Source organism: Dermacentor albipictus, chromosome 1 (assembly GCF_038994185.2).
Source record: "Dermacentor albipictus isolate Rhodes 1998 colony chromosome 1, USDA_Dalb.pri_finalv2, whole genome shotgun sequence".
Classification (NCBI taxonomy): domain Eukaryota; kingdom Metazoa; phylum Arthropoda; class Arachnida; order Ixodida; family Ixodidae; genus Dermacentor; species Dermacentor albipictus.
In genome coordinates, this window is record NC_091821.1 from 213029428 (window position 1) to 213053356 (window position 23929).

The 23929-nt window shown below is 45.4% G+C and overlaps 1 protein-coding gene across 11 annotated transcripts in view; it reads left to right on the top strand.

The window, feature by feature from the left end:
* LOC135915994 (protein O-mannosyl-transferase Tmtc3-like) overlaps window positions 1-23929 on the top strand; it is a 953411-nt gene that overhangs the window by 924181 nt on the left and 5301 nt on the right. For 10 of the 11 annotated variants that reach the window (XM_065449184.2, XM_070530822.1, XM_070530825.1 and 7 more), the window contains 5 exons: window positions 3356-3442; window positions 5675-5748; window positions 6737-6857; window positions 21957-22058; window positions 22777-22860. In XM_065449184.2, the coding sequence (XP_065305256.1) occupies window positions 3356-3442; window positions 5675-5748; window positions 6737-6857; window positions 21957-22058; window positions 22777-22860 (468 nt within the window). The remainder of the gene's footprint in view (window positions 1-3355; window positions 3443-5674; window positions 5749-6736; window positions 6858-21956; window positions 22059-22776; window positions 22861-23929) is intronic. The other variant, XM_065449185.2, reaches the window with a different exon arrangement.

Consider the following 23929-nt stretch of genomic DNA (forward strand, 5'->3'; position numbering starts at 1 on the left):
GAGGTAAGGAGTTCCGTATGTAATGCGGCTGTAAAGGAGGGCTTGTACCATTTGCAAAGTTTCGTGCTCTTTGAGGCCATTGCGGCGATTGGCCACCCGTCCTATCAGATGAGTAAGCTGTGCCACGGTGTTGTGCAGCCTGGGGAGTGTGGCGGAGCCGGACCCGTCCTTGTGTATATGGACTCCGAGGACTCGAAGTGAGTCGACCTTCGGTATCGGGATTCCCTGAAGAAGGACTTGCGGGTCCGGTGCGTCGTGGCTTGGGGGCCGGTCCCGGGTGCGTGCCCCGAGTACTAACAGCTCGGATTTATCTGGGGCACAGTGGAGGCCGCAGGTGTTGAGGTACCGTTCGATGATGTTGACCGCCTCCTGAAGACTGGTCTCCTGTTCACCCGTGCTCGCGCCTCTCGTCCACAGTGTGATATCATCTGCATATAGAGCATGGGATATCCCTGGGACGGTGTCGAGGAGGCGGGGAAGGTTGAGGAGAGCCACGTTGAAGAGGAGTGGCGAGATTACCGAACCTTGTGGCGTACCCCTGTTAGGTAGGTGAAATGACTTGCTTCGGAGGTTGGCAATCCCCACCGTGGCCGTACGGTTGGTGAGGAAAGCGCGCATGTAGGCGTATGTTTTGGCACCGCAGCCGATATCTTCTAGATTACGGAGAATGGCTTCATGGCTCACGTTATCAAAGGCGCCCTTTACGTCTAGGGCTAGAATGGAAGACTTGCTGTGTTTGCTCAAATGGTCAAGAATATCTTCCTTTAGCTGGAAGAGGACGTCCTGCGTGGAGAGCATCTGGCGGAAGCCGAACATGGTGTGCGGATAGCGATCGTTTCCCTCGAGATGTGTGGTGAGCCGCTCGTTGACCATGTGTTCAAACAGTTTCCCGGCGCAGGACGTAAGGGAGATGGGGCGGAGGTTTGCGATGGAGATAGGTTTGTTTGTCTTGGGTACCATGGTTACCTCCGAGTGTTTCCAGGCTGTTAGTAGCTCGCCCTTAATCCAGCAGTCGTTATAATACCGAAGGAGAGCCGTCAACGCCCGAGGGGGTAGCTGTCGAAGGTGCTTGTTGGTTACTCTGTCTTTGCCCGGGTTCGTATTGCGTGTTATCCTAGAGAGGGCCGCCTGCAACTCTGCCTGTGTGAAAGGCCGATCTAGCGCTTCATTCGGCGCTCCTTGGTACTACGTGGGGGTGAAATGAAAAAAAAAGCACTCTTGTGTTTAGATTCAGCTGCACGTTAAAGAACCCCAAGTAGTCAATATTAATCTGCACTAAGACTCCCTATAAGGCTTCCCTAATAGCGCAATGTGCAACTTTATAGTTCACTGTGCAGTAATACAAATTTTAGCGCAAGTATAACTGTCATGAAGAAGCGACTACGCAGAATACAATACCTATACCCTTTAATTGCGAACTCGATGACTTATGATTATTCTTCAAAGACATCCACCATTCAATGTGGACACATTTTCTCCGAGCAAGGAAGCGTTTCGTCATCAGGATATGCGCTCGATGCACTTTCTGCAAGCCGCGAGTCCCGACGCAGGCGTGGCGTAGGCGGGCTACCACCGAGCGATCCGGCAGCCTAAGCCCGGAAACATAACGGGCCCTATTCAGCACGCAACGTCCTCCTAGTGATCACGTAACTGCTCAGTTCTCGGTTGGTGGACCTCACACGATATGTGGCCGGCGTCTTAAGCAATCAAATATATATGCCGCCACAGCAGTAGCAAGGCTTTTCGCGTTCGTGCTTTCACCACGGAGCGCTTGGTGGTGACAATTTTGGCCCTGATAGCGTGATGTCGTGGCTTTGAGCGTCCATGTATTTTTCTATCGAGAAGGCTTCGGCGCCTAACAAATACGTAACGAGGCAAAGAGAAGGCCTACTTTCACGCAGCTTGTTTCGAGGCAAGGGCTTCTAAGATATCTTTTTTTTTATTATTACTTTGCCCGAGCCATGGTTGCCTTCAACTCTCTAAATCGAACATATGCTTCGAAGTTTTTAATTTAATTATTTCACTAATCAATTGTAGATTAATAAAAATAACTTTATCATTTGTATTCATTCCCTTCATGAATACCTGGCGACACAAAGTAGCTCATAACACAGCTCAATTAGCAATTTTGCGTGTATAAAAAAAAATATGTGAATTCGATTAAAAAGGCGTCCGGCGTGAAACACGTGCGCAGCGCTATAATGAAAATAATTCTTTGCCCCCCCCCCCCTCCCCCTTGTCGTAGCTGCATCACGCCGCAGGTGTCGCTTTCGCATCATCTAAGCTGATAAGCTTAATCTATCAATTCATTTAACGTCACAAAAAAGAAGACAAGTATCGCAGGTACCTTGGTGTGCTTTAAGAACAACAGACACCCGCCGTGGTTGCTTAGTGGTTATGGTGTTGGGCTGGTAAGCACAAGGTCGCGGGATTAAATCCCGGCCATGGCGACCGCATTTCGATAGGGGCGAAATACGAAAACACCCGTGTACTTAGATTTTGGTGTGCATTAAGGAACGCCTGGTGGTCCACATTATTCCGGAGTCCCCCCCCCCCCCCCCTACGGCGTACCTCAAATCAGATCGTTGCTTTGGCACGTGAAACCTCATAATTTAACTTTTAATTTAGAATAACAGATGAAATTGTTGTGTGCATGCCCTCAAAGTTACGCTTTCATAATCAGTTTGAATTACTGTGCCTGCAATAGTTTGCCAGGCAGGCCCATTTGCAAGCATAAACTTAGTTATGTCCCCAGTACCCTGTGCGTAGCGCGAAATATCGACCGTGAAAAATTTTGACTTTCGATATTTCGCAGTACGCACAGGGTCGTTCACTCCCAGGAGAAGTAGTTCATTAATATTCAGGCACCCATATGAGCTTATATTGTAAATGAAATTTCCATAAAATAGAAGAGATTTTGAACTCATAAAGACACTAATGAAGTATTTTTCATAAAGAACTGCGCAATTCGAAACATTAAAAAAGTGTTTTATTCTGAAAGTGTATTATTTTGAAGTGTACTAGTCTAAAGATTCGCTCAGCACAGCGAAGTTTTGAAACTCAGTTATACATTTGTGGAAGTTAATTATGATATATGGGGTTTTCTGGCTCAGCGGCCAATAATGGCCAAAGAGTGCCAAGATTTGTTAGTTGTTCCTGCAAACTGTGTTCGAGAAAATCAATAAGGGTGCATAAACGTTGTTTTTCGGGCAGCTAAAGCTTTCTCTAGAAATCTTTTGGAACCTTAACCTTGAAGAGGGACCATGTGTCTGCGCATAAAATTAATGTGGGACGTTAGACGTTTTAAGACATCTGCCGCACTGTAAAGTGTAATGCATCTGCACGCATTGCGCAGCTGGGCGTCATCCTCATGGACCAAGGCCGCAATGATGAAGCTATGGCTCTGTTTAACCGCGCGCTGGAGCTTGAGCCTGACCACGAGGTGCGTTGGTTTAAACCCCGTTGTGTGCTGATCTTGTTCTGTTGTTTTTCATCAGATTGCTTGTCATCAGTTCTTCTTGTGACTTCCTCAGTTTTCTTATGCCTTTTCGCCCCTAAAGTTGAACTGGTCCAACTATATTTTGTGGATACTTACTCCCGTGCTGTTCAGCTACACTCAAAAAAGTGAATGGCAGCGCCTCTCCTTGACAAAAGTGGTCAGTGCGCTTCGTTCATGCACCACGACGATTCTCGAGAAGCGTAGCGTACTCTTCAGTCGAAGGGTAGCGCTGCGATCAACCCGGTCGGGTGCAGGGAGAGCTCGGGAGTCGAGGATCGTTTGAGAATATCGTCGATATCTTCGTTTTCTTTTTTTTTTCACCGTCACCGTGTGACGCGCGCTAGATGATGTGCCAGAGTTATTCAGAAAGAATTTTTTTCTTTCTTTATTGGCTAAGAAATAAAATGAACTAATTTTTAAGATATGTTTATTGCGTCTGCGTCTCTTAACATGTTTTTCAACGTATCATCGAAATTGCTAAAGTGAATGATCTGTTCCGATGACATTGGAAACGTTGGCAACTGTTGTGTCTCCGGCTTCGCCACAAACAGTAGATTGTCTAATGAGCAAATGATGATAATGCGAGGTGTTATACAAAACGGTCTGACAATAAAGCACATTTCTTAAACACGCTTAAACGACAGCACTCAATACAGAAGACAGCGCGCTAGTCAATCTATAACCCATGCAGAGTGCTGCGACGTAACAATAATACAGAAGGGCATACAAGTGTTAACACGTAGATACAATCTCACTTTCACTAAAGAAGGTTATTAAAGCTATCATAGCTGATCGCTGTAACGATGCGTTAGTCCGTGACTCAAGCAACTTTACTATGCTAAAGGGACGATTATCAAGAGTCATCAACGTTGCCCTCAAAGCACATCTTTGCTGTTCAGACTTGTGATAGCGTAATAGAACGTGTTCTACGTTCTATCATTAATGGTTCCACGCTTAACAAGGCATATCTGAACGACGTATGCCATACAAAAAGCTACCTGTATACGTCATTTCTGGCTACTAAGCACGAGGTCGCAGCATTGAATCCCGGCCACGGTCTCATGTCGATGGGGGCGAAATGCGTCAACACCCGTGTACCTATATTTAGGTACGCATTAAAAACACCCAGGTAGTGCAAATTTCCGAAGTACCCACTACGGCGTGCCTCATAATTAGATCGTCCTTTTGGCATGTAAGACCCCATAATTTAATTTTTTTATCGTCACTTGTTATCTGATTCGATGAGTTAGTGTGTTTATGTCACGGCCAGCATCAACAGAGATCGGAAACTGTAGATGAAGCTCAACTCAATACAGAGGGCCGTTCATATAATTCGCGTCAATTGTTATAGCATTTGTCTTAGCAAGGTGTCAATTTTATAAGTGGCACTTCAAGCAGTGGCACTTGTGAGAAATGCCAGTAGTCTGCGGGGTCGTTGGTGTCTTCGTGTTTCGAAATTCTTTTTGCAGAAATAAATCTACTGTCGCGGAAAGTCTCAAAAACGGCGAAATTTTAAATCATCAGCCCTCATGTACTTCCTCTTAGACCGCATACACCTAGTCCTTGTTGACCATAATATGGTCAACCATCGCTCCTTTTCACGAACATTTTCGCGTACACCATACTCCCATTGACGTTCTTACCCCATCTTCTGGTATATTAACATTCAGAACGCTTTATGCTGTGTCAAAATTAATGGTAACTTTTTGGCGCACTAATATTTCATTCATTAAAAAAAAGGTGAAAAGGTTTAGATGTATGCGTGGAGGAGGTGTCAGTGCATATGAAACCTCGGAGTAGGCTAGCTTTGTGCAACTTCGGGCTTAATGAATACAGTGAATTTCTCTATTTCAGTATCTGATCAGCTCAAAAAGGCGTTTGCGATTAGCCATTTGCATGAAAGGCACTAGAGGATGCCGCTGTGGCAATATTTCCAAATGGAGCAAACTTTCTCAGTGCGCAGCGTAAATATATGCAGCATACTATATTCCTACCCTTCGCACTAAGAATTCTCGCCAGTGGTACCGAACGCACCATGACAGTGTAGACAGTGACATATTGTTTCATAAAATAAGAAGGAATGATAAACGTATTGCATTGCATCTGGGAGAACATTTTCTTTTTGTTTTTGTTTTTTATATGAAAGCACATTGCGATATCCCTCTATATTTCCAGCACGCCCTTCTCAACTCTGCCTTGTTGCTTCAGGAAGCAGGATCTGCAAGTCAGAAGAAAGTGGCCAATGAAAGGTAACCTTCAGAAGGCGTCCAAGTTGGCTTCCTTGTGCATTTAGTATATTTTATGACATTTCAGTCTACATGAATCACGCGTATTGGCGAGCTTGCTTTCTTTTTTCTTTAGCTGTCCACTCGCATATCTAAGAACCATTAAGTAAAAAATTGCCACCCTGGCCTCCGACTTTCGCTATGCGTTTTCTTTTCTGTTTTCTTTTTTCTTTCTTTTTCGTGAAAAGGGCAATTAATCATCAAGAAATCCTCAATTTATCATTCTTCTTAGCCTCCCGCGTTCACGGGAGCAAGGCCATTATGCATCTTTTTTTTTTAATGCAATTCTACAGCGCAGTCGGTCTGCAATTTCGATTCGCAGCAGTGCACTTCAGAAGGTCAAGTCGCAGCTCTAGTGAAGGCACTCTGCACGGCTGCAACCACCGCCATTTCCTTAACGTTTCTTTTGAAAATGAATTCACTCAATATTGCGCGATCATTTAAGCATACACGTATCTCAACTAGAAGACTTCGCCACCCTGAGTTCGCGGCAGAAGATACAGCATGCATATATTTCATATGGAATGTTCGGTTCAACACATTCCTAGCTTCCGGATGTCATCCCGAAAGCCTTATTTTATCGTAAAGTGTCTAAAAACGGCAAACCGTGCGTAAGTTTGTCTTTGCCTCCTTGGCAAAGCCCCCCTGAACCGACCACAGGTTTAGAGTTTTTTAAGTGAAAGATTACTTACAACACTGAAGCGCGTCTGGGCCTAACCTTGCTGTCTTAAATTCGTCCGCTGTGCTTTTAACCAAGTTAAATCGAGGTGCATTCCGCTTGCAGTGTTCAACAACAGCGTCAAATATGCACGACGCACGTGCCTATTTTGTTGAGCGCCGCTTCCAGTGAGCTGCCCAGCCAGCGAAAATTGCCATACGGTCGCGTGGCATGATCTTTGCGAGGAGCTTAGCGTTAGCTCCCCGTAAAGCACTTCGCATGATTTGTTTTCAGGTTGGAGAAAGTTGTCCACAGTGGAAAGAGAGACGAACGGGCCTACTTCCATCTGGCCATGCTGGCGCTTGACAAAAAAGATCCAGTCGCCGCTGAGAACTGGCTGCGCAAGGCTGTACTGGTGAGATCAAATGCCATCTGACTGTACACGATACTTGTCCTTGAAAATCGCACGGCGACATTGTTCCACGTCGCCGCGTTTTCATTAGAAGTGTGCGAATACTCGAAATTTTTAACACGAATTGAGTAGTTCGGTCTTGTTGCTATTCGATTCATTTATTATAAATAAAACAAACAGGAGTTATCATCGTCGTTTGTTGGCGATGGCTGCCCCTTTTCACTTGGTTAATAATATAAGTAAAACACAAAGAAAAGTGTAACTAATTGCAGTAGCTAATAATCAATAAATAAAACAGAACATGTTACACACTAAGAGTAAAAATCTCTCTCGAAATGTTCTCGTTGAAAAAAAAAAGTCCGCGGATGTCTGGGATACGCAGTTTTTAGATGCACAAATGAGACACAATAACACAAGATGTAACAGAGTCAATGTCCGTCACAAATGTCACCTCCTTCAAAGAAGCATTAAAGTACGTTCACCGCTTTGTGATGCACTTTTGATTGTCATGGGTCTAACACCTGGGCAAGTGAAAAAGGCCGACGTGAGTCATTTCAACGCAGTTCTTGTTCAAAGCCCTGACTGTGTGTAGTGTGCTTGTGACAGTAGAGTAACAGGCGGTATACGTCATTGTCGTCGTGGCCGCACGAACATGTTGCAGTGGACACACGCTTAATTTATACGTATATACGTACGTATATACGTATAATATATAATATACGTTACATATACGTATATACGTTATACGTATATGTAAACATGCTTTGTGTAAGTATTTCCGAGACGGAGGCTATGTATGATGGTGTCGACGCATCGCGTAAGCTGAGGATCTAGCTGGCACTAAAGATGTGGGTAAACTTCATATCGGATTTATTCATTTGTGCTCACTGTGAACCGGTTCGACACGCACACTTCTCTTTTGAGGCCTCACAATATTCACCGTGTGTCGGACCGGGACATGAGAACAAGGTGGGTTTCCGAAAATCATTCGATTCGAATCACCATTCGAAATTGTCGACTATTCGCTTCTGTTCGAATAAGGTATAACATCACTTGTGGAGTTTGGACGGAGAGAGACCGATGTAGGTGAAAATGTCTCCGACTGACTCTTCTGCTGAAGAGCCAATAATAGAAAGCAATTGTTTCTAATTGGAAGCTTCTCACTCGACGGAGCGTTCTGTTGTAAACGCCACCACATGGAATGTATCAAATAATGTAAATCAGCCTCATTTTTTACAGAGCCAACTCCACACGAGCTTTACATTTCGTTTGTTTAGAAATAAAAGAATAATAAATCATCGATTTGATATTCCAAGGACATTTTTCTCGATTATTCGTATTCTATTTGACTAGGAAATTTTGCTAATCTAACACCTGTAACCTTTCTGAAATACCGCCCATGGCCTTAGCATCATGCATGTACATATACATGTCTCCATAATAAACATCTTTAAGACTAGAAGCATCAGTACATACGGTAAAAAAAGAAGTATAAACGAGAAGACTGGAGCTGTCGCTACTTTGCATAGATTATCAGCACAATCAGTTTACAGCCGCAAAACTAAAACGCCCTGCAGTGGGCCTCCTCGATTATCCGTTCCTGACAGTCCCGGGTTGTCAGAGACGCTTCACACGCAACGCCCATTGGCTGAAAGCACCGCCTCGGACAGTCCAGGACTGTCAGAAACGGATAATTGAAGAGGTCCAGTGACCGCAGGTGACAAACCTACTGCCTTTCAAGCCGAAGCCGCTCAACGTTTGTCCTTGATGCTGATGGACGACTGATCGCGCACCGACAGGGGACAGTCGTTCTGCTAAGGGCACGTAATAAGAAAATGACCCCAAACTCGTGCCTATTCGCCGTTAAATATAGGAAAGTGGGGCAGATGGAACGTAACCGCCCGCATGTGTGCTTTCATACACCATTTAGCCGTACATCCTGAAAACACAGATGCTAGCTCTTAAGCGTTGTCGTACCTGCCGGTTCATATGTAATCTGTAGCCACGCAAATGCTAATGGGATGTTAACTGAAATGAGAAAAGCTTTTCATGAACAGTTATTGACATATTGTTAGGAAACCATGAATACGGAACGTGGTGTCCGCTAACAAGATTTGGTTTACTTCTAGTTCTCTTCCCCCTTTACTTAATTTTATTCACGTGTCTATCTTTGAGCATACTTTTTCCACTTACATATGAAATTCGACACATATCTCACTTTGTTTTACAAATAGTTGGCTTCCCGACTTGGCAGAAAAGGCTGGTAGAGCATCAACGCGAAGTTCTCCTTTAACGTTAAACATGCACGCACAACATTGCCCTCCGCTCGCCCTAAGACGTTGGGTGGACGCCAGACGCTTTAATTGTCCTCTTCACGCTAGACTAATGCAAACACCCAGGCGAAAGCGCTGACCTCGAGGAGTCGGCCACACGGCGTGTGGTCGACTCTGCGGTCACGCACCGTATGGCCGCAGAGTCGCGGTGTTTGGCCAACAAAGTGTCACCGAAATGAGAGTCTCATTATGACAGTGTGTGGCTTGCGCGCGACACGCCGGGGCGTCTTGCAGCGCCATGTGCAGTTCCTAGATGTTAATGAAGCGAGAAGGACGAGACAGTGTCCATCTGGACACCTTTATTATTGTCGGCGTCTCTCATAGTTAACTCAGACTTCCGCAATTTCGGGGTCTCCGACTAGACGTGTACATGTTGTGTAATCCGTTACCAAAACGTGAACAGGGTCTGCGCTGCCTTCTGTTCCCACAGGTTCTCCTACAACTCGCGTGTACTGTGTTATCAGTTCGTGTAACACTATATATATATATATATATATATATATATATATATATATATATATATATATATATATATATATATATATATATATATATATATATATATATATATAATTGGGAACTTCCCAAAGATGCAAGCATTTCCGCTCGCGCATTTTATAAAAGTCGGAAATGAAAAGATGTAACTGCATACGCGTGTCAACGTATATCCACGCACAATATGTATGCGCAGTTTCTTGTTCTATGAACAAACAATACGAATAAAAGAAGAAATAAAAAAACGTGTTGAGCATGTAACGCATCTTTTAGCGGCAAGCAATTAAGTGTGGCCGTCCTCCCTTTACAAACACTGGGGAAACGCGAGCGAGCAACACGGTGTGGCATGTACGATGGGAAAAGGAAAGACGATGAGAATGTAATCTTCCCCCGCCCTTCTTTTTGTTTATCTGCCTACTTATTTCTCGTGCCATTATGATGCCCGAGGCGTGTTTTGTCGTAGAAGAATGTACTCCAGGTCGCGCGGTATGGTTATTTTCTTCCCTTCTTTTTTTTTCTTATTCTCATTCCGCGCAGTAGTTTCCCCTTGCATTGCCCAGGTAGCGACGGCGTCTCACTGGCGCGTTTATGCAAGATGCATGAGACCGTCGTGTTACGTCAGCCCTGCGCTCAGTTCATATTGCACCACGTGTCGCGCAGGCTGAAAGCATGCTACGGTGCGATGGTGTCCTTTTTCTTCTTCTTTTGGTCCACCCGCACCGACACGTGTAACATCACAAATAAATGCAGATGCCTTATTGCTTGTCTTTCTCATGGCAAAAAAAAGAAAGAGAGGTTTAGATTTCTCAACGCGAGAAACGCGAGCCTAGCTGAAGCACCATGAAAGAGAAGCTGCCTAGCTGAATGCACGCTACTTTTTTGAGCAGAAGGGATGATTTCGCTGTGTTGCTGCGACTATCCAGCGCCATCGGTGGCATCTGAGTTTTGCACGAAGCACTCGATGTTCGTGAACACGCGTCACTTAACGCGGATTATATTATAAAACTAGCTTCAGAAAGCCCACATTACCAGAAACAGAGAGAAAAAGAAAAGAAAGAGAGAGGCCAGAGATGCCACCAGAAAAGCGTCTGGTTGGCTGCTCTACGCTGGGAGAGTGGAACAGGTGAATAGAAATGAGAGAGAGAGAGAGAGAGGAATGGAGTGAATGTGTGAACTTGCGCGTACAGCATCACGGCAGTCAAAGGCGCTCGCACAAGCCAGTCGTTTTTCAAAAAGCATACAAGTGCCTTCACTGCCTTCTGGGCTGATGATCGGCGGGGGCGGTGTTCTAGTATAGTCTGTATGGTCAGTGGTCGATCGAAACCAGGCACAGAAATTGTGCAGGCTGTTTATTTCCGTCTTTCATACCTAGAGATGTGGTCACGGAGTAAAGCACCTCTATAGAGACCTGTGAACAATTACGTGCCTTACCAACGTGCACAGCCGATTCGAGTGGTTTCGAAGAATGGCAATCAAACTCGCTGATAAAGTGGACATGAGATCGCACTGCTTACATTGTTATTCTACGTTTACAACATTGACGTTGCCATTAAATCTTAGTACAATTTGGTACTTTCTCTGTTCTCTTTATTCTTGTTTGTTTGTTGTTGTTTTTTCTTTCTTTTTATAACAGGCTCATCAGGCCCTCCAGGATTGTTGGCATTTTCATTGTTTTAAGTGTATCGCCCATAGAGCAATGCAATAACTTTAGTTTCTTGTCCAAGGATAACTCTGAGTCTTCTTGGTATTCTGTCTAAACCTCGCACTGTATGCTTAGAAATCCTTCTTTTTCGCCTTTTGAATAGGTTGCATTTTTAAGTGCGGAGCACTTCAGGGGCCCGGGATGGGCCCGGAATACACATGCCAGAGCTTTGTTTTAGTTTTATATCGTTCACGGCCATGCATTGTACTCGTAGGCCAAAACACTGTCGCGGCTTGCACAGATCAACCCGCTTCGCGAGTTATTTCTACTGCATTGATCAGATTCTTCATCTGGATTTCTAAAGACACTTGACCGGCGTGAAGGGGCTGCGATGAAGGTTTCGCCTATACACGCCAAAGGCGGTGCGCTCGCATGTGTGCAGCACTATGTAGCTGCCGATTCAACAACTCGGATGCATTTACGGGGCTCGAAGTGCGTACGTGTGTACGTACGCGTACCCAATCGACTGCCGTGTGTCCAGCTTGTGCAGCTTCATAATTCAATCATCCTAGTACCATGATGACCGAACGCAAGGCGCGTGACATATTCACCTGAATAACGCGAACGTCATGTAGAAACGTGCGCCATCAACGCGGAGCATCTCAGCTATTCTCGTCATTTCGTCATGATGCTGGCATCTCTTTATGCAGTGAAACTGGTCTGTTGGCTCTCAAGCGCAAACATCACTGGGGAACCTGTACTTCATTTGCGAACAAAGCCTATGCAAAGACGAAAGTTACACATAGAAATGGTTTCCATCAATGAGCACTTTCCCCCTTTACGCACTTCTATGTCAACATGAGCCAACAAATTCGTGCACCACTGCGGAGGAAGCCTACTCACAATAGCCAAAATCATTTGCAGTGGTAGTGAACAGCTTGCGCTAGCAAAATATGTTTGCAGCGCCTAACAAAAGCATAGACTTACAAGGCTACGCACTCTCACTACTACAACAATAACGCGTGTTACGTTTCTGGCACGATATATGACAGAACACAGCCTACGCACTACATAGCTTCGTACACCTGTTGACGATAGCGCGATCAGGAAAACAAATCTGAACGAGCACCAAGAATAGCACCCGTGCATAAGCTTACCCATGCCTGAGCTCCGTACCCCGTCAACAAAGAAAAAAGCTCCGTTCGTACACGTTTGCACCTGCAGTACTCTTAAAATCAATCCCTAGCACGAAACAAAACAAACACTGAGTTCTTCAATGACGCGGTTAGCCACTAAACTTAGCCAAAACATATGATATCCCTTGCGAAAACATCGCCGTGGAAACTCGACGGCCAACTGTCATGGTACTGAGCGCGCCGAGACGCAGAAAAGAAGAAAAAAATAGAGAAAAGGGCGCAAAAAATACCATGTGATGGCGCTTAACCAATTGGGAGACGCAGACCTTCTCCGCTGCCTCCTCGAATGCTCCTCGCAGCAGCGGCGGCGGCAAGATAAAAGCATGTTGCTACCTTTTCGTTTTATTCAGGGAACTTATCGGAATAGACACTGCGAACAAAGAGCCGGTCTGTCCCGCCGTGGATGCCGAACAGTTGGCATGCATCGAGCGACAGCGGGCGTTTGCTCGCGAAAGACAGCGAGGCCGGAGGGCCAATTCGTCTGTGCGACAACGTGAAGCAGAAGCCAAGCTTCAACGAAGAGAGTAAAATTTCCAGCTTCGTCAGGCAGGAGTCAATGCTCAACAACAGCGAAGGAAAGCGAATCCTGCGGTTAAAGCTCGAGAAGCTCAAACGAAACGGCAGAAAAAGCAAGCTAACCCTAATTTGGTTAAAGGTCAAATGCAAAATGCATGCAAACGTAAGCAAGCGAATCCCCAACTTCAAGTTCGAGACACACAAGCGAAACGTCAGAAGAGAGAAGCTAACCCCCTGGCGCGGCAACGTGAAGTGGAGATGAGACAGCAGCAGCGGCAGCTACCCGAGACGGGCGGAGCGGACGCCCGATTCAAGCGGGACTTCTTAGATCGATCCTTTGGCCACAGTTGTAAGGTGTGTTATAGGCTGTGCTTCAATAAGGCATTGATGAAGATCGGCAACATTTGCAACCCCGAATCGAGAGCCAATGCCCCGCAGGTATACTCGCAACAATAACAGAAAGGAAACAATGGCCAATCACTGCTCCGCACTTCCGACAGCTTTCACGTTGAGTGGAACTGCATCCTTTTTTTTTTTTTTTGCAGTGTAGCTCTCCTACGTATAACTAGATATGTCAAAGTCCTCTTTCAGTCTACTGACAATATCCAAGTGAACGTCGCCTGTGTTTTCAACTTCATGAAAATGTTATTTTAATTGTTCACTAATAAACCGTAGCGCCGCTTCGTTTTTATAATGTTACCGCTGTCATTTTAAATACTACTAAGCGTTACATTTCACGTTTTACCCAGTGCCTATAGATCATCCCAAAACTTTCTTGGGATCTTCTTACCGTTACTTCGAATCTCTGCCAACCACCGGTCACTTTTCAAAGTTCATCTTTTCTTGACCAATTACTTGTGGGCTATTCTTCAGTTTTATGTATTCTTCCTATTTCTCTCTCATTTACTCTAGCGGCTTATTATTATTTCTTTTTTCACCTTTTCGTGTTTCTTCCATGTTTTTTCTTGGTCGCTTCAAACTGCATTCTTTACATGCATATCCCACACAGATTTTGACTTCCTTTTGGCCATAGAATGATTTTCAATTATTTTGGAATTAATCTTCCCCTGAACTACCGCTGTTGCCAACGTCCTTGATTTCTTTGAGGCTTCCTTCACAAGCTTTTTCATTCAGTTTGCTGTTGTCGACCAATGTATGTCACTCGTGTACTGGGTTTTCATGTCTCGCGTCTGCACAACACATTCATGTTTCTCTTTCGCACCAAATATTGCTGTTAATTAACCTCTTACAGTCGCTAATGATAATATTTATCTCTTCATGTATTTCCATGATATTAATTGTTTCTTTTTTCATGCAAAGCCTCCGACGGTAATTAGTGGCCGGTGGTAGTTTTACATTAGCATAGACTACCCTCGGAGCCTATGCTACTATACCTGTGGCCCTATAGAATATATTGCGCGGCTGCGTAGGAGCGGAAGTGTAAATTCAGGTAGCATGCGGTACCGTCGACGTCGAGTGTAAGGACATCACATGATGATCAGGCTGTTTCTCTCATATTCTTGCCGGGAATGCCCGCAACAACTAGCGTAACAAGACATATAAGCGTTCCATGCTTGATAAACGCACTTTCTTTCCGCAGCCGATCCGTATAGCAACAAATAAAGGACGTCTGCTCTGTGCCAAATATGATGTGCGGCGTGAAAACGTCCGGGGTGTCCATGGCACAACCGCACAGTCCAACTCCCTTGCGTCGATCTTGTACGGAATGCGCGTCGGGGCGCTTCAGATAAACTTGCGTTGTCCCGAGTTGAGCTGGTAAGCCTGAACCGCAACGTGTAATTTACGTGGATGTATACAAAGTACCATCTCCGCCATCAAAGCCTGGAATGAGGACTTTCTTCTTTCTTGAAAATTGCGCTGCTTCATTTGTAATCATATACCGTGTGCTTTAGACACTCCACTCGGGAAGACAAAATAGCATGCATATAGGCGGCGTGGATGTTCAGTGCACGATATGCGTTGAGGGCAAGTGTCAACGGAAGGTGCCCGTCATACTGCTACCTGCTACGCCTGGACGATGACTAGTGTTCCACACCCAACCACATGCAGGGCCGCTATTCTGTCTTTATGTGCTGAATTAATTTCCTTTAAAGCGGCAGGCCCAGGCAAACTGTCCTTAAGAACGGACTAAAAATATTTGCATTAAGTCATGACTAGCACGTCTCAAATGTCCGCTTTCAGACTTTTTTTTAAATAATACTAATGAACTGGACCATACACATTATACTTGGTCTTTCTCTCTCATTCTCTATATTGTGACAATATCGAGGGTCAGGGAACTGTTTGGCTGTGCGTTACATATTACTTGTGTTTTAAGAGCACCCCATGGATGCTTATTGTGTTTACTTTGGTCGTCTTATTCATTCAGCGTTCCCTCTCTTTCAAGATTATGATTTGTAGAATGGCATAGAGCTCAGAACTATTGACAATAAACGGCGTGTTAGTGTCAACAGTTTCGAGTTTTTCAGACAGCTCTTCAGTCCAGGTTAATAACTCGTCTTCTAGTGTGGCCGCAAGGGCTTGACACATTTTATCTTCGTTTACAAAAACTCGACACGACCAAGTCGAGTCAGAAGTCTAGCTGACACAGCCCCGACCGGATTACGCTTACATACGTCTTAGCAAGCAGGCTTGGCGAGTCTAGAGTAACTGTATATAGCTCCCTTTACCTTAAGGAAGCCATATACAGTAACTCTAGGCGAGTCAACCTACCTGTTGTTGGCGGATTGACCGAACACGCCTCAACGCTTACTCAGTCGGATTCGCTAGCATTTACGTGGACCCAACGGCCGATTTTCAGCCTGATGAGCCGTCTCCGTCAAATTTTGTCGGGTTCGTGTAAAGATCCCTTTTGTCCAAATGTTGCCAAGACCGCGGACGCGTCCTATAGCTGGTGGTCGTGGGGTGAAAGCTGCTATGGAACTTCCTTTCAACAAAATGGAGGCTCACGCGGGAATGGCAGCTGTACTACAAAAAGAATACTACATAAATTATTTTATGCCTGTAGTAGAGGTCTCATGTTCGCTTCCTGTGTTCTTGATCGTCTTTTGTAATCATACTGCGCGATCTCATCAGCGCAGTCATTGGAGCTCTCAGCCTTGATTTTTTTGGGCCACTGTCCAAGTAGCCCTTTCGTAATGGTTATCTGTTATCCCGCGCAGATAAAACGTTACCTTGATGTCTTTACTTACAAAATGAAAACCAGTCAGCCACTCACCTCAACAACCCGTAGCGAGCAAGGGAACTTCTGTAGGGAGCAGTTTGTCGAGTACTGTCTGAGGCACTTTGACGCCAGCTAATCGCTTCGCGCATCTTCTCAGATTGCCACGCTGAATAAAAAAAAAATTCACGCGGGAACTTCTCTGCGATTTGGCTAAGTATGCGCAAGCATTGTGCCACTTGTCATCTCCACGCAGCCCGGTGTTATTATCAGTGTTATGAAACTTGATCCTGCCACTACAAACGACAGTGCGGACGGCGTTGCAAGGTGCGCTAATGACGTTCCGATCATTATAAACTGTTATCGCTCTTTAGCGCCTTATGCATCCGCGTCGAACCATTATGAACCGTGACCAAACGTACTCCATCGACGGCTGCATATGAAACGGCCGCGCGGACCGTATCAATTGAAAGCGATCCGCGATGCTGACAGAGAGTGCCGACTGCTGATAGCTTGGCGCGCTGTGTTCTCGCCGCTTACTTAGCGTTGTAGAGGGACGCGCGGGCCCGTATCTTGAAAGCGATCTGCGAAACGGGCAGAGTGCGGTGCGAGCTGAGAGCTCCGTGAGCGATGTCTGTGTTCTCGCCGCTTCGTTCGCGTTGAAGCGACAGGCAGCACGAAGGTAAAGTCGCTCGCTGCTGCGGGCTCTATCTTGAAAGCGATCGTCTGACGTGATGGATGGAGGGACGGACGGTTTTCTCGTTGGGTAAGCATAGAAATGTTTATGCATTTAAATGCTTAGGACGGAATGCTCAGACTGCGAGAACACGCGCGAGGAAAAGCAGCACTAGCTGTCGCACGTACAAACAAATGCTCTTATCTCGACGTTTGTTCATTTTCTCATTTCCACTGACGGCAGCTATACTCTGTAGGAAAATCGCGCATGCTCCAAATGAACAATGTTTAGGCCATCGCGCAGCACCCGTGTACTTAGCCAACAACGTACCAGTGGCCTCAGAAATAAGGTGAATTGTATCAATGGGCCGCGACGCAAAGATTCGTGCGTAGTTTGCATTTATTTTCGCTACAGACACGTCGCCCAGACTTTTTCCTTTCTTTCTTTGATTGTTTCTCACTGACCACTGTGCCCCAAGAAATCTAGTTCCAGATTTGGTCCGGGGATGTTACATTTAGACAGCTCTAACTGCCGGTAACTGTGTTCCCACTTCACGACCTTCGTAATCAGGCGTAAATTCTGCATCGACACTCTATCGCAACATCCGCTTATTAATATTGTTTACACCACGCTAGATTTAAGCTTGAATTCTCCCGCGTGCCGCAACCAAGCGGGAGAATGTCTCACAAGAATGTCACATGAATGTCTCAGAGACTGCCGACGGGGCCAGTTTTCTCTAGTGGTCAACTACCTAACAATAGGGAAATTTTGAAAACATTGCCCTTTTATATACCTTTCAAACAACAGCTACCTGGGCATCGCTATTATGCCCCCTGGACCTGCGTGAGCACTTGCTCAAACGCACTAAGGATTGTACCCACGCGCAACAATGCAGAGAGGATGTTGTCTTGCGCCCTGATGGAAACGTCCTATAGCTGGGATTGTTAAGCGTCAATCGAAAGTTTTTCAGTAGTTCATTTCGTTTCAATTGCTTGGCGACGTATGTCGCGCTGGAAGATTTTCGCGAAGGAAGAACGCACTCGTGTATCATTCGCTTCGAATGCTGATTGAAATAGCATAATGGCATCATACTTGCCTTTAGTGCTATCATCTAATTCAAGGATAAATATCTCATAAAACTTGCATTAAATCATACCCTAAAAAGAAAGGTCAGAACAGATGACTGGTACTTCAATGCCACCCAGCTAATTTCCTTCATTACATTATCTCGTTGACAGTTGCTTTTATGTTTTTTCTTGTTAAACGTATGCCATCACTTCGTCACAGTGAGCGTCTGAAAAGCTCTGTATATAAATTATTACTCCTTTCATCATGCTGTAGGGATAGCGATAACCAGAAGAAACAGCCCCGAAGTGCACGGCACACTGGCTGCCGCCACAACTCGCACACAGTCTTCACTGATAGCTAATTTTCGTAAGCGGTTATTATTATAACTATTTTTGCAACACTCAAAAGGTGGTGTGAGCCTGTCAAAAGAGATCACTCATTGTAAATAATAGTTGTCTGCCCTTGTATTTTAATGCAGTGCCATTTGCGCGACATAGACAGCATCAGGACACGCTCTCCTTTATCTTCCCACCTTATGACATGTCTTTCTTTTTCCCGCATAGTGCTTGCGCACACGTCATCAACTCTAACACCTGTTTTATTGTTATGCCCTAGTATAAACGAGAGCGGGTGCTTGTTCCTGTTAGTCTGTGTTTCCTGTCTCTCCGTTTCTCTTTCTCTCTCCGTCTCTCTCGGTGCGTATGTGAGTGTGCGTGCATGTGTGCGTGTGTGTGTGCGTGTGTGTGTGGTGTGTGCGTGTGTGTGTGTGCATGCGCGTGCCTACGGGAGAGCAACCGATCTGGCACCAAAGCACAAACTCGCCCATAAGTCACAGCAAAGATAGCATTCTTTGACGGTTTTTTCATACATGTTGCAAAATATAACAAGGCAAATATTACACTGAACCATAATCACCTTATTACTCTAAAAGCACATCACTTCCGTAGCCTTCATTTTCAGCCCCCGTGACATCAATGGTCGGCGAAGGTACAGGGGACGTTGTTGTGTAAGTGACAGAATAATAGACGCCCTTACTCAACGAAATATGCAGGACGTTATTTTAATGTGAGAGCGTTACTTGGCTCATTGTGCGACCCCGCCGTCATCAGAAAGCCGTGGCAGGAAAGCCATGGCAGAAAAACGGCACACAAATTACGTCATCTTCATATAACTAAAAAAAACATTCATGCAGAAACACCACTAGAGTTGTCTAAGTATGCTTAAGCATTGTGCCGCTTGCTCATCTCCACGCAGCCCGGTGTCATCATCAATCTTATCAAGCCTTATCCGACCAGTGTATAAACTTATCAACACTTAAGGGTCGCTATCAACCTTATCGCAATTTATCCGATTGTTATCCACCTTTATCTCTCCTTATCAACCTCATCTGACATGATCCGACCCTTACAACTATTGTCGGTCCTTATCAACCTTATCGGACTTGATGTTACCGTTATCAACCCTTGTCGGTCCTCATCAACCTCATCAATATTGCTTCGGTCATTATAAGCCCTTATCGCTCTTAAGCACCTTATCCATCCTCGTGAAACCATTATCAACCGCGATGAGACCCATAAACCTCCCATCACTCCTTAGCATCCGTATCAACTCACTGACTGCTTATCTGTCAGTGTTGTGCGACGCGAAGAGCATGTGCCCTCAGAGATCGGTGGCATTTCGGTCGTTGAAGTAACGCCCCAACGGAAGGCGCATCCCGCGACCACGGAAACGCATCGGGGATGTGGCGTGTTTGACATCAGATTTTCGCTAAGTCGGAATTTTCGTGATATTTAGAATGCTCCAAGTCGGCTCTACATGTGGCCCTAGAGATGGCTTTTATTCCACCATCCCCAAATCTTTCAAGAAAGCCTTCATAAAAACTGTTCTCCTTTGACATTTCTTTTGTACCGCCGGTACAACACATTCATTAGGATCAGACATATTCACCTCCTGCAAGCCTGGGTGTTAGCACTGTGAAACACCTCACGTAGTTTACTCACATTTTCAGCAAAGTAATAGTTTACTGTTTCAAAAAGTATCGTATGACCATGAACTGTAGTTATATTGATGGATACTCTTGCTAAAATGAAAGTTTCGTCATCTCAACCGCAAGCTCAAACAGCAGCGGTGGGAAAGTGAATATTGTCACATGGGGGCAGCAGTGTGTATTGATGTATTTGCCGAATGTTTTGAAGTAAAAAAAAATGGGTGTTCGCTCTGTGGATAAGACATCTGGCTTCTCAGCACGGGGTAGTAAATTGGAAACTCACCACCGCCAACGTTGTTTTTTCTTTCCTTTCGGATTTATTTTGTTTTATACATTAATTTCTTTATAGCGATTCGTCTTACCTGGCGGACGGACGGGTTTCCTCGTTGGGTTATAGGCACAGAATTGCTTACTCGTTTAACAAAAGTGGCCACAGTGAGGCTTCGATCCTCGGCACCACCTCCACTGCTGCCGCTCCGCAGCCGAGCACGTAGGGTGCCTCAACGTCCTCCTCGCGCGCCGCTCCGTACAGAGTGGAGACAACTGCGACGTCTACTACGGCGTTCGGCAGGTGAATGGTGGACGCCTTAGGGAAGCGTTGCCAGCGCTCCTCGCGTGCCCAATGTCGTAGTAGACGCTGCGGTTGTCTCCACTATGTACGGAGCGGCGGGCGAGGAGGACGTCGAGGCGCACTATCGCGCGCTAACCCCTGCGCCACCCTTGTAACAGGCGACAGTGATGAATACCTTCGAGGCTGTGCGCGTGGTTAGGCTCTGTCTGGCGGGCGATTCACTAGATGGAGCATGATGGGAGTCGCTGTTAGTCGCTCTCGCCGCTGTTGACTCTTCATCGTCCGAAGTTGAATCACTCGAGTCTACATCACCACGCGAGGCAGCAAAGCGTGGCCGGAGGCGCCAGTTCACTGCCGACGAAGTACGAGACCATGGCAACTCAGCGAAATGTGCGAAGCGAGTTGCTGCCGCGAAACAACGTTCACCACTCCCCCGACAACGCGAAAGGCAGAAAGAGCATGGTGAGCTGCAGCTGCTGCAGCGCGGCAGTATGCATCCCCTAAAGTCCCGGACAACGCAAATAAAGCTCAACTGAGAGATCGCAATATGGCCGGTTTGTCGTCATGTGTTGTTCCGACCTCATAAGCAGCAACTTTACACGCGGAAAGATAAAGCAACAGCACTGAACTCAGCAACATTTCGCCGCAACACTAAACTCAGCGACATAACTCAACGACAAGTAATGCTCTCGAAGTTACTCATAATAAGAATTGCTTAGGTGCCCCCATAGTTTTCTTTTTTTTTTGGTAGCTGCACCAAATTGTTAAAAATTGCCTATAGCAGATAGCACAATTATAACTTTTGATCTAAATTGCTCGACGATGCGGCTATTACTTGTACGAGAAATCAAAATGCTTAATCGAATAATTAATATGCGTACGCTAATAACATGATAATTAATTACTTTACGGCACATAATCAATATACGAATTTTAGTTAGTGAGCGTGGAAGGCATACCGACGTAGAACGGATTCTGAGGATGGCACCTATTTCAAGATATGCGCCGTCAAACTTGCGGTAAAAATCGTTTCGTCGGACACTTTGAAAACTAATATCGCTAAACTGGCGTAGTCCTGAGAATTCGTTGTAAGTTGATATGCCTTGCATGCTCACTAGCTGTAATTCGTATATTTAAATATGTGCTGTAAAGTAAGTTATTAAAAGGTAATTGGCGCATTTGCGTTAATTCTTCAATCAAGTATTTTTATTTCACATAGAAGTAATGGCCACTTCATCGAGTAATTTAGATCAAGGGTTAGAATTGTTCTATATGCCACAGACAACCTTAAACATATTGGTGCAGCTAAAAAAACCACCCTGTATTTATCCGACTGATTTTCGTGGTTACCGCCGCATTTGTCCGTCTGTCTCTCTCGTATTTATATGTACAATCTAGAATTTTCTCATGACCTCACTATCGTCCTTACATCCCCAGGTGCAACCTAAGCTGCGAAGCGCTCTCTTCAACTTGGCGTTGCTCTTGTCGGAGCAGCAACGACCTATGGAAGCCATGAGGTTCCTGAAAGATCTCCTAAAGGTTAGACGCCCTTTCCACATCTGTGCTTTGGCATCTCTTCGCTACGCTACTGAATTCTTACACAGGGGGCCTTTTGGAAACACCTGCGAATCGGGAACCTCAACAGATGCTTAAATAACGCAGGAGACCTTGGAAGCGTAACTTGAATGTACGCGCCCGGTAGCTCTCGAATAATATTTTCGTACTTATACCTTGACTCGTATTGTGTGCATATATGTTATGCCACTATACCATTACAACTTGTTTCGAGTAGCTTTCGTTCATTTCATTTATTTGGCGTCTGTTACGCTTCCAACTTCTCTCATTATTGCCTCACGCCTTACTTTTGTTTATTCGTTTTTAGCATTACGCAGCACGCTTTTTTGTCGTTCTATTCGTAGCAAAGAGCTTGTTCATTCGCTTCTTCAGGCCAGTCATTGCGAAAAAGCTCTCATTATCGTTTTAATGTGGCACAATGCACGACATAACGAGAGGCAACCCGTTCCCCCGAAATAGAGCTGTGTTCCGGCGGTCACGTGCACATAAGCGTAAGCGCGTAAGTTGCGCAAGCCGATGCGCGCGACATGGCAGCAACCAGGGCTTTGTTGGCAGCGGCCGTGGGGCCGTGGAGTCCCTACTGGCCTACGCCGACGCTGCATATGTCCTCGCGCATGCAGGCTTACTGAGGCGTTTCTTTGTTCTCCCCCCCCCCCTCCTCTCTTTTCTCCCCTTGGTCCAGTACCACCCGAACCACATCAAGGGCTTAGTACTGCTCGGAGACATCAACGTCAATCACCTCAAGGATTTGGAGGCAGCCGAAGAGGTGAGTCTCGAAGATTAGCGGCTCCGGCCCTGGGTGCCTAATCCAGCGCAAACAGAAGGAAGCGCAACTAAGGCGGTGAGGACGGAACGCCGTACGGGACGTCCAATCAAACAAAGCAAATCCCCGCCAGCACTGTCACAGGCACGCTCGCGAACGAGTGGAATGCATCACCGCGCGAGCGGTTCCCTCCCCTCGCCCCGCACTGCCCGCGCTTATCCGCTGCTGGTGACGCGGGGCCACTCTACTTCGTGTCTGCCCCGAGGCCCGGCAATCTTTACCGTCACCGTGAAATTCCCGTCGAATCATTTCTTTTTGTTCTCTCTCTTGCTTTGTCTTTCTTTCTTTTTTTGGCTTAACTAGAGCATTACGCAAAGCAGCCTTGGTGTGAAGTGGCAGATGGACGAAAGCGAAAGGAGTCATAGCGCGATAAATAAATATCAAATGGAAGAAAAGTATATATTGTGGCCGCAAGACTATAACGGAAAAGTTGATGCACTTCTTAAAACGAAGTGTTTATATATATATATATATATATATATATATATATATATATATATATATATATATATATATATATATATATATATATATATATATATATATATATATATATATATATATATATATATATATATATATATATATGTACACTAGCGTGAACTATTGCCACATGCTTTCACAATTGATACTAGTAACTCTTCATAACTAAATGCTGACGCGAAGGAGAGGATCACTGCAAGCCTTGACAGCTTCTTGTATTTTTTTCTTAATCACGAACTGGCTGGCATAGTAACCGGATCTGAGCTGAGCATTTGTGCTGAGCAGCTGATTGTGATCTTAAAGTGTTTCGTCGCATTCCAAAATATAAGACGTTCATGACCGTGCTCTGGTGCTTAGAGAAACATGTAGCACTCTTATCCTGCATACTGCGAGTAACAGTAGAAGTGGAAGCGCTTCTCATATCACACAGCACTTTTTGTAAAGAATGCTCTGCCTCATGCCTCATCTTGATGCAAGAAAGCCAACTTGAAGGAGATAGTTGAGAAGAATTTTGTTACGTCTTTTCTAA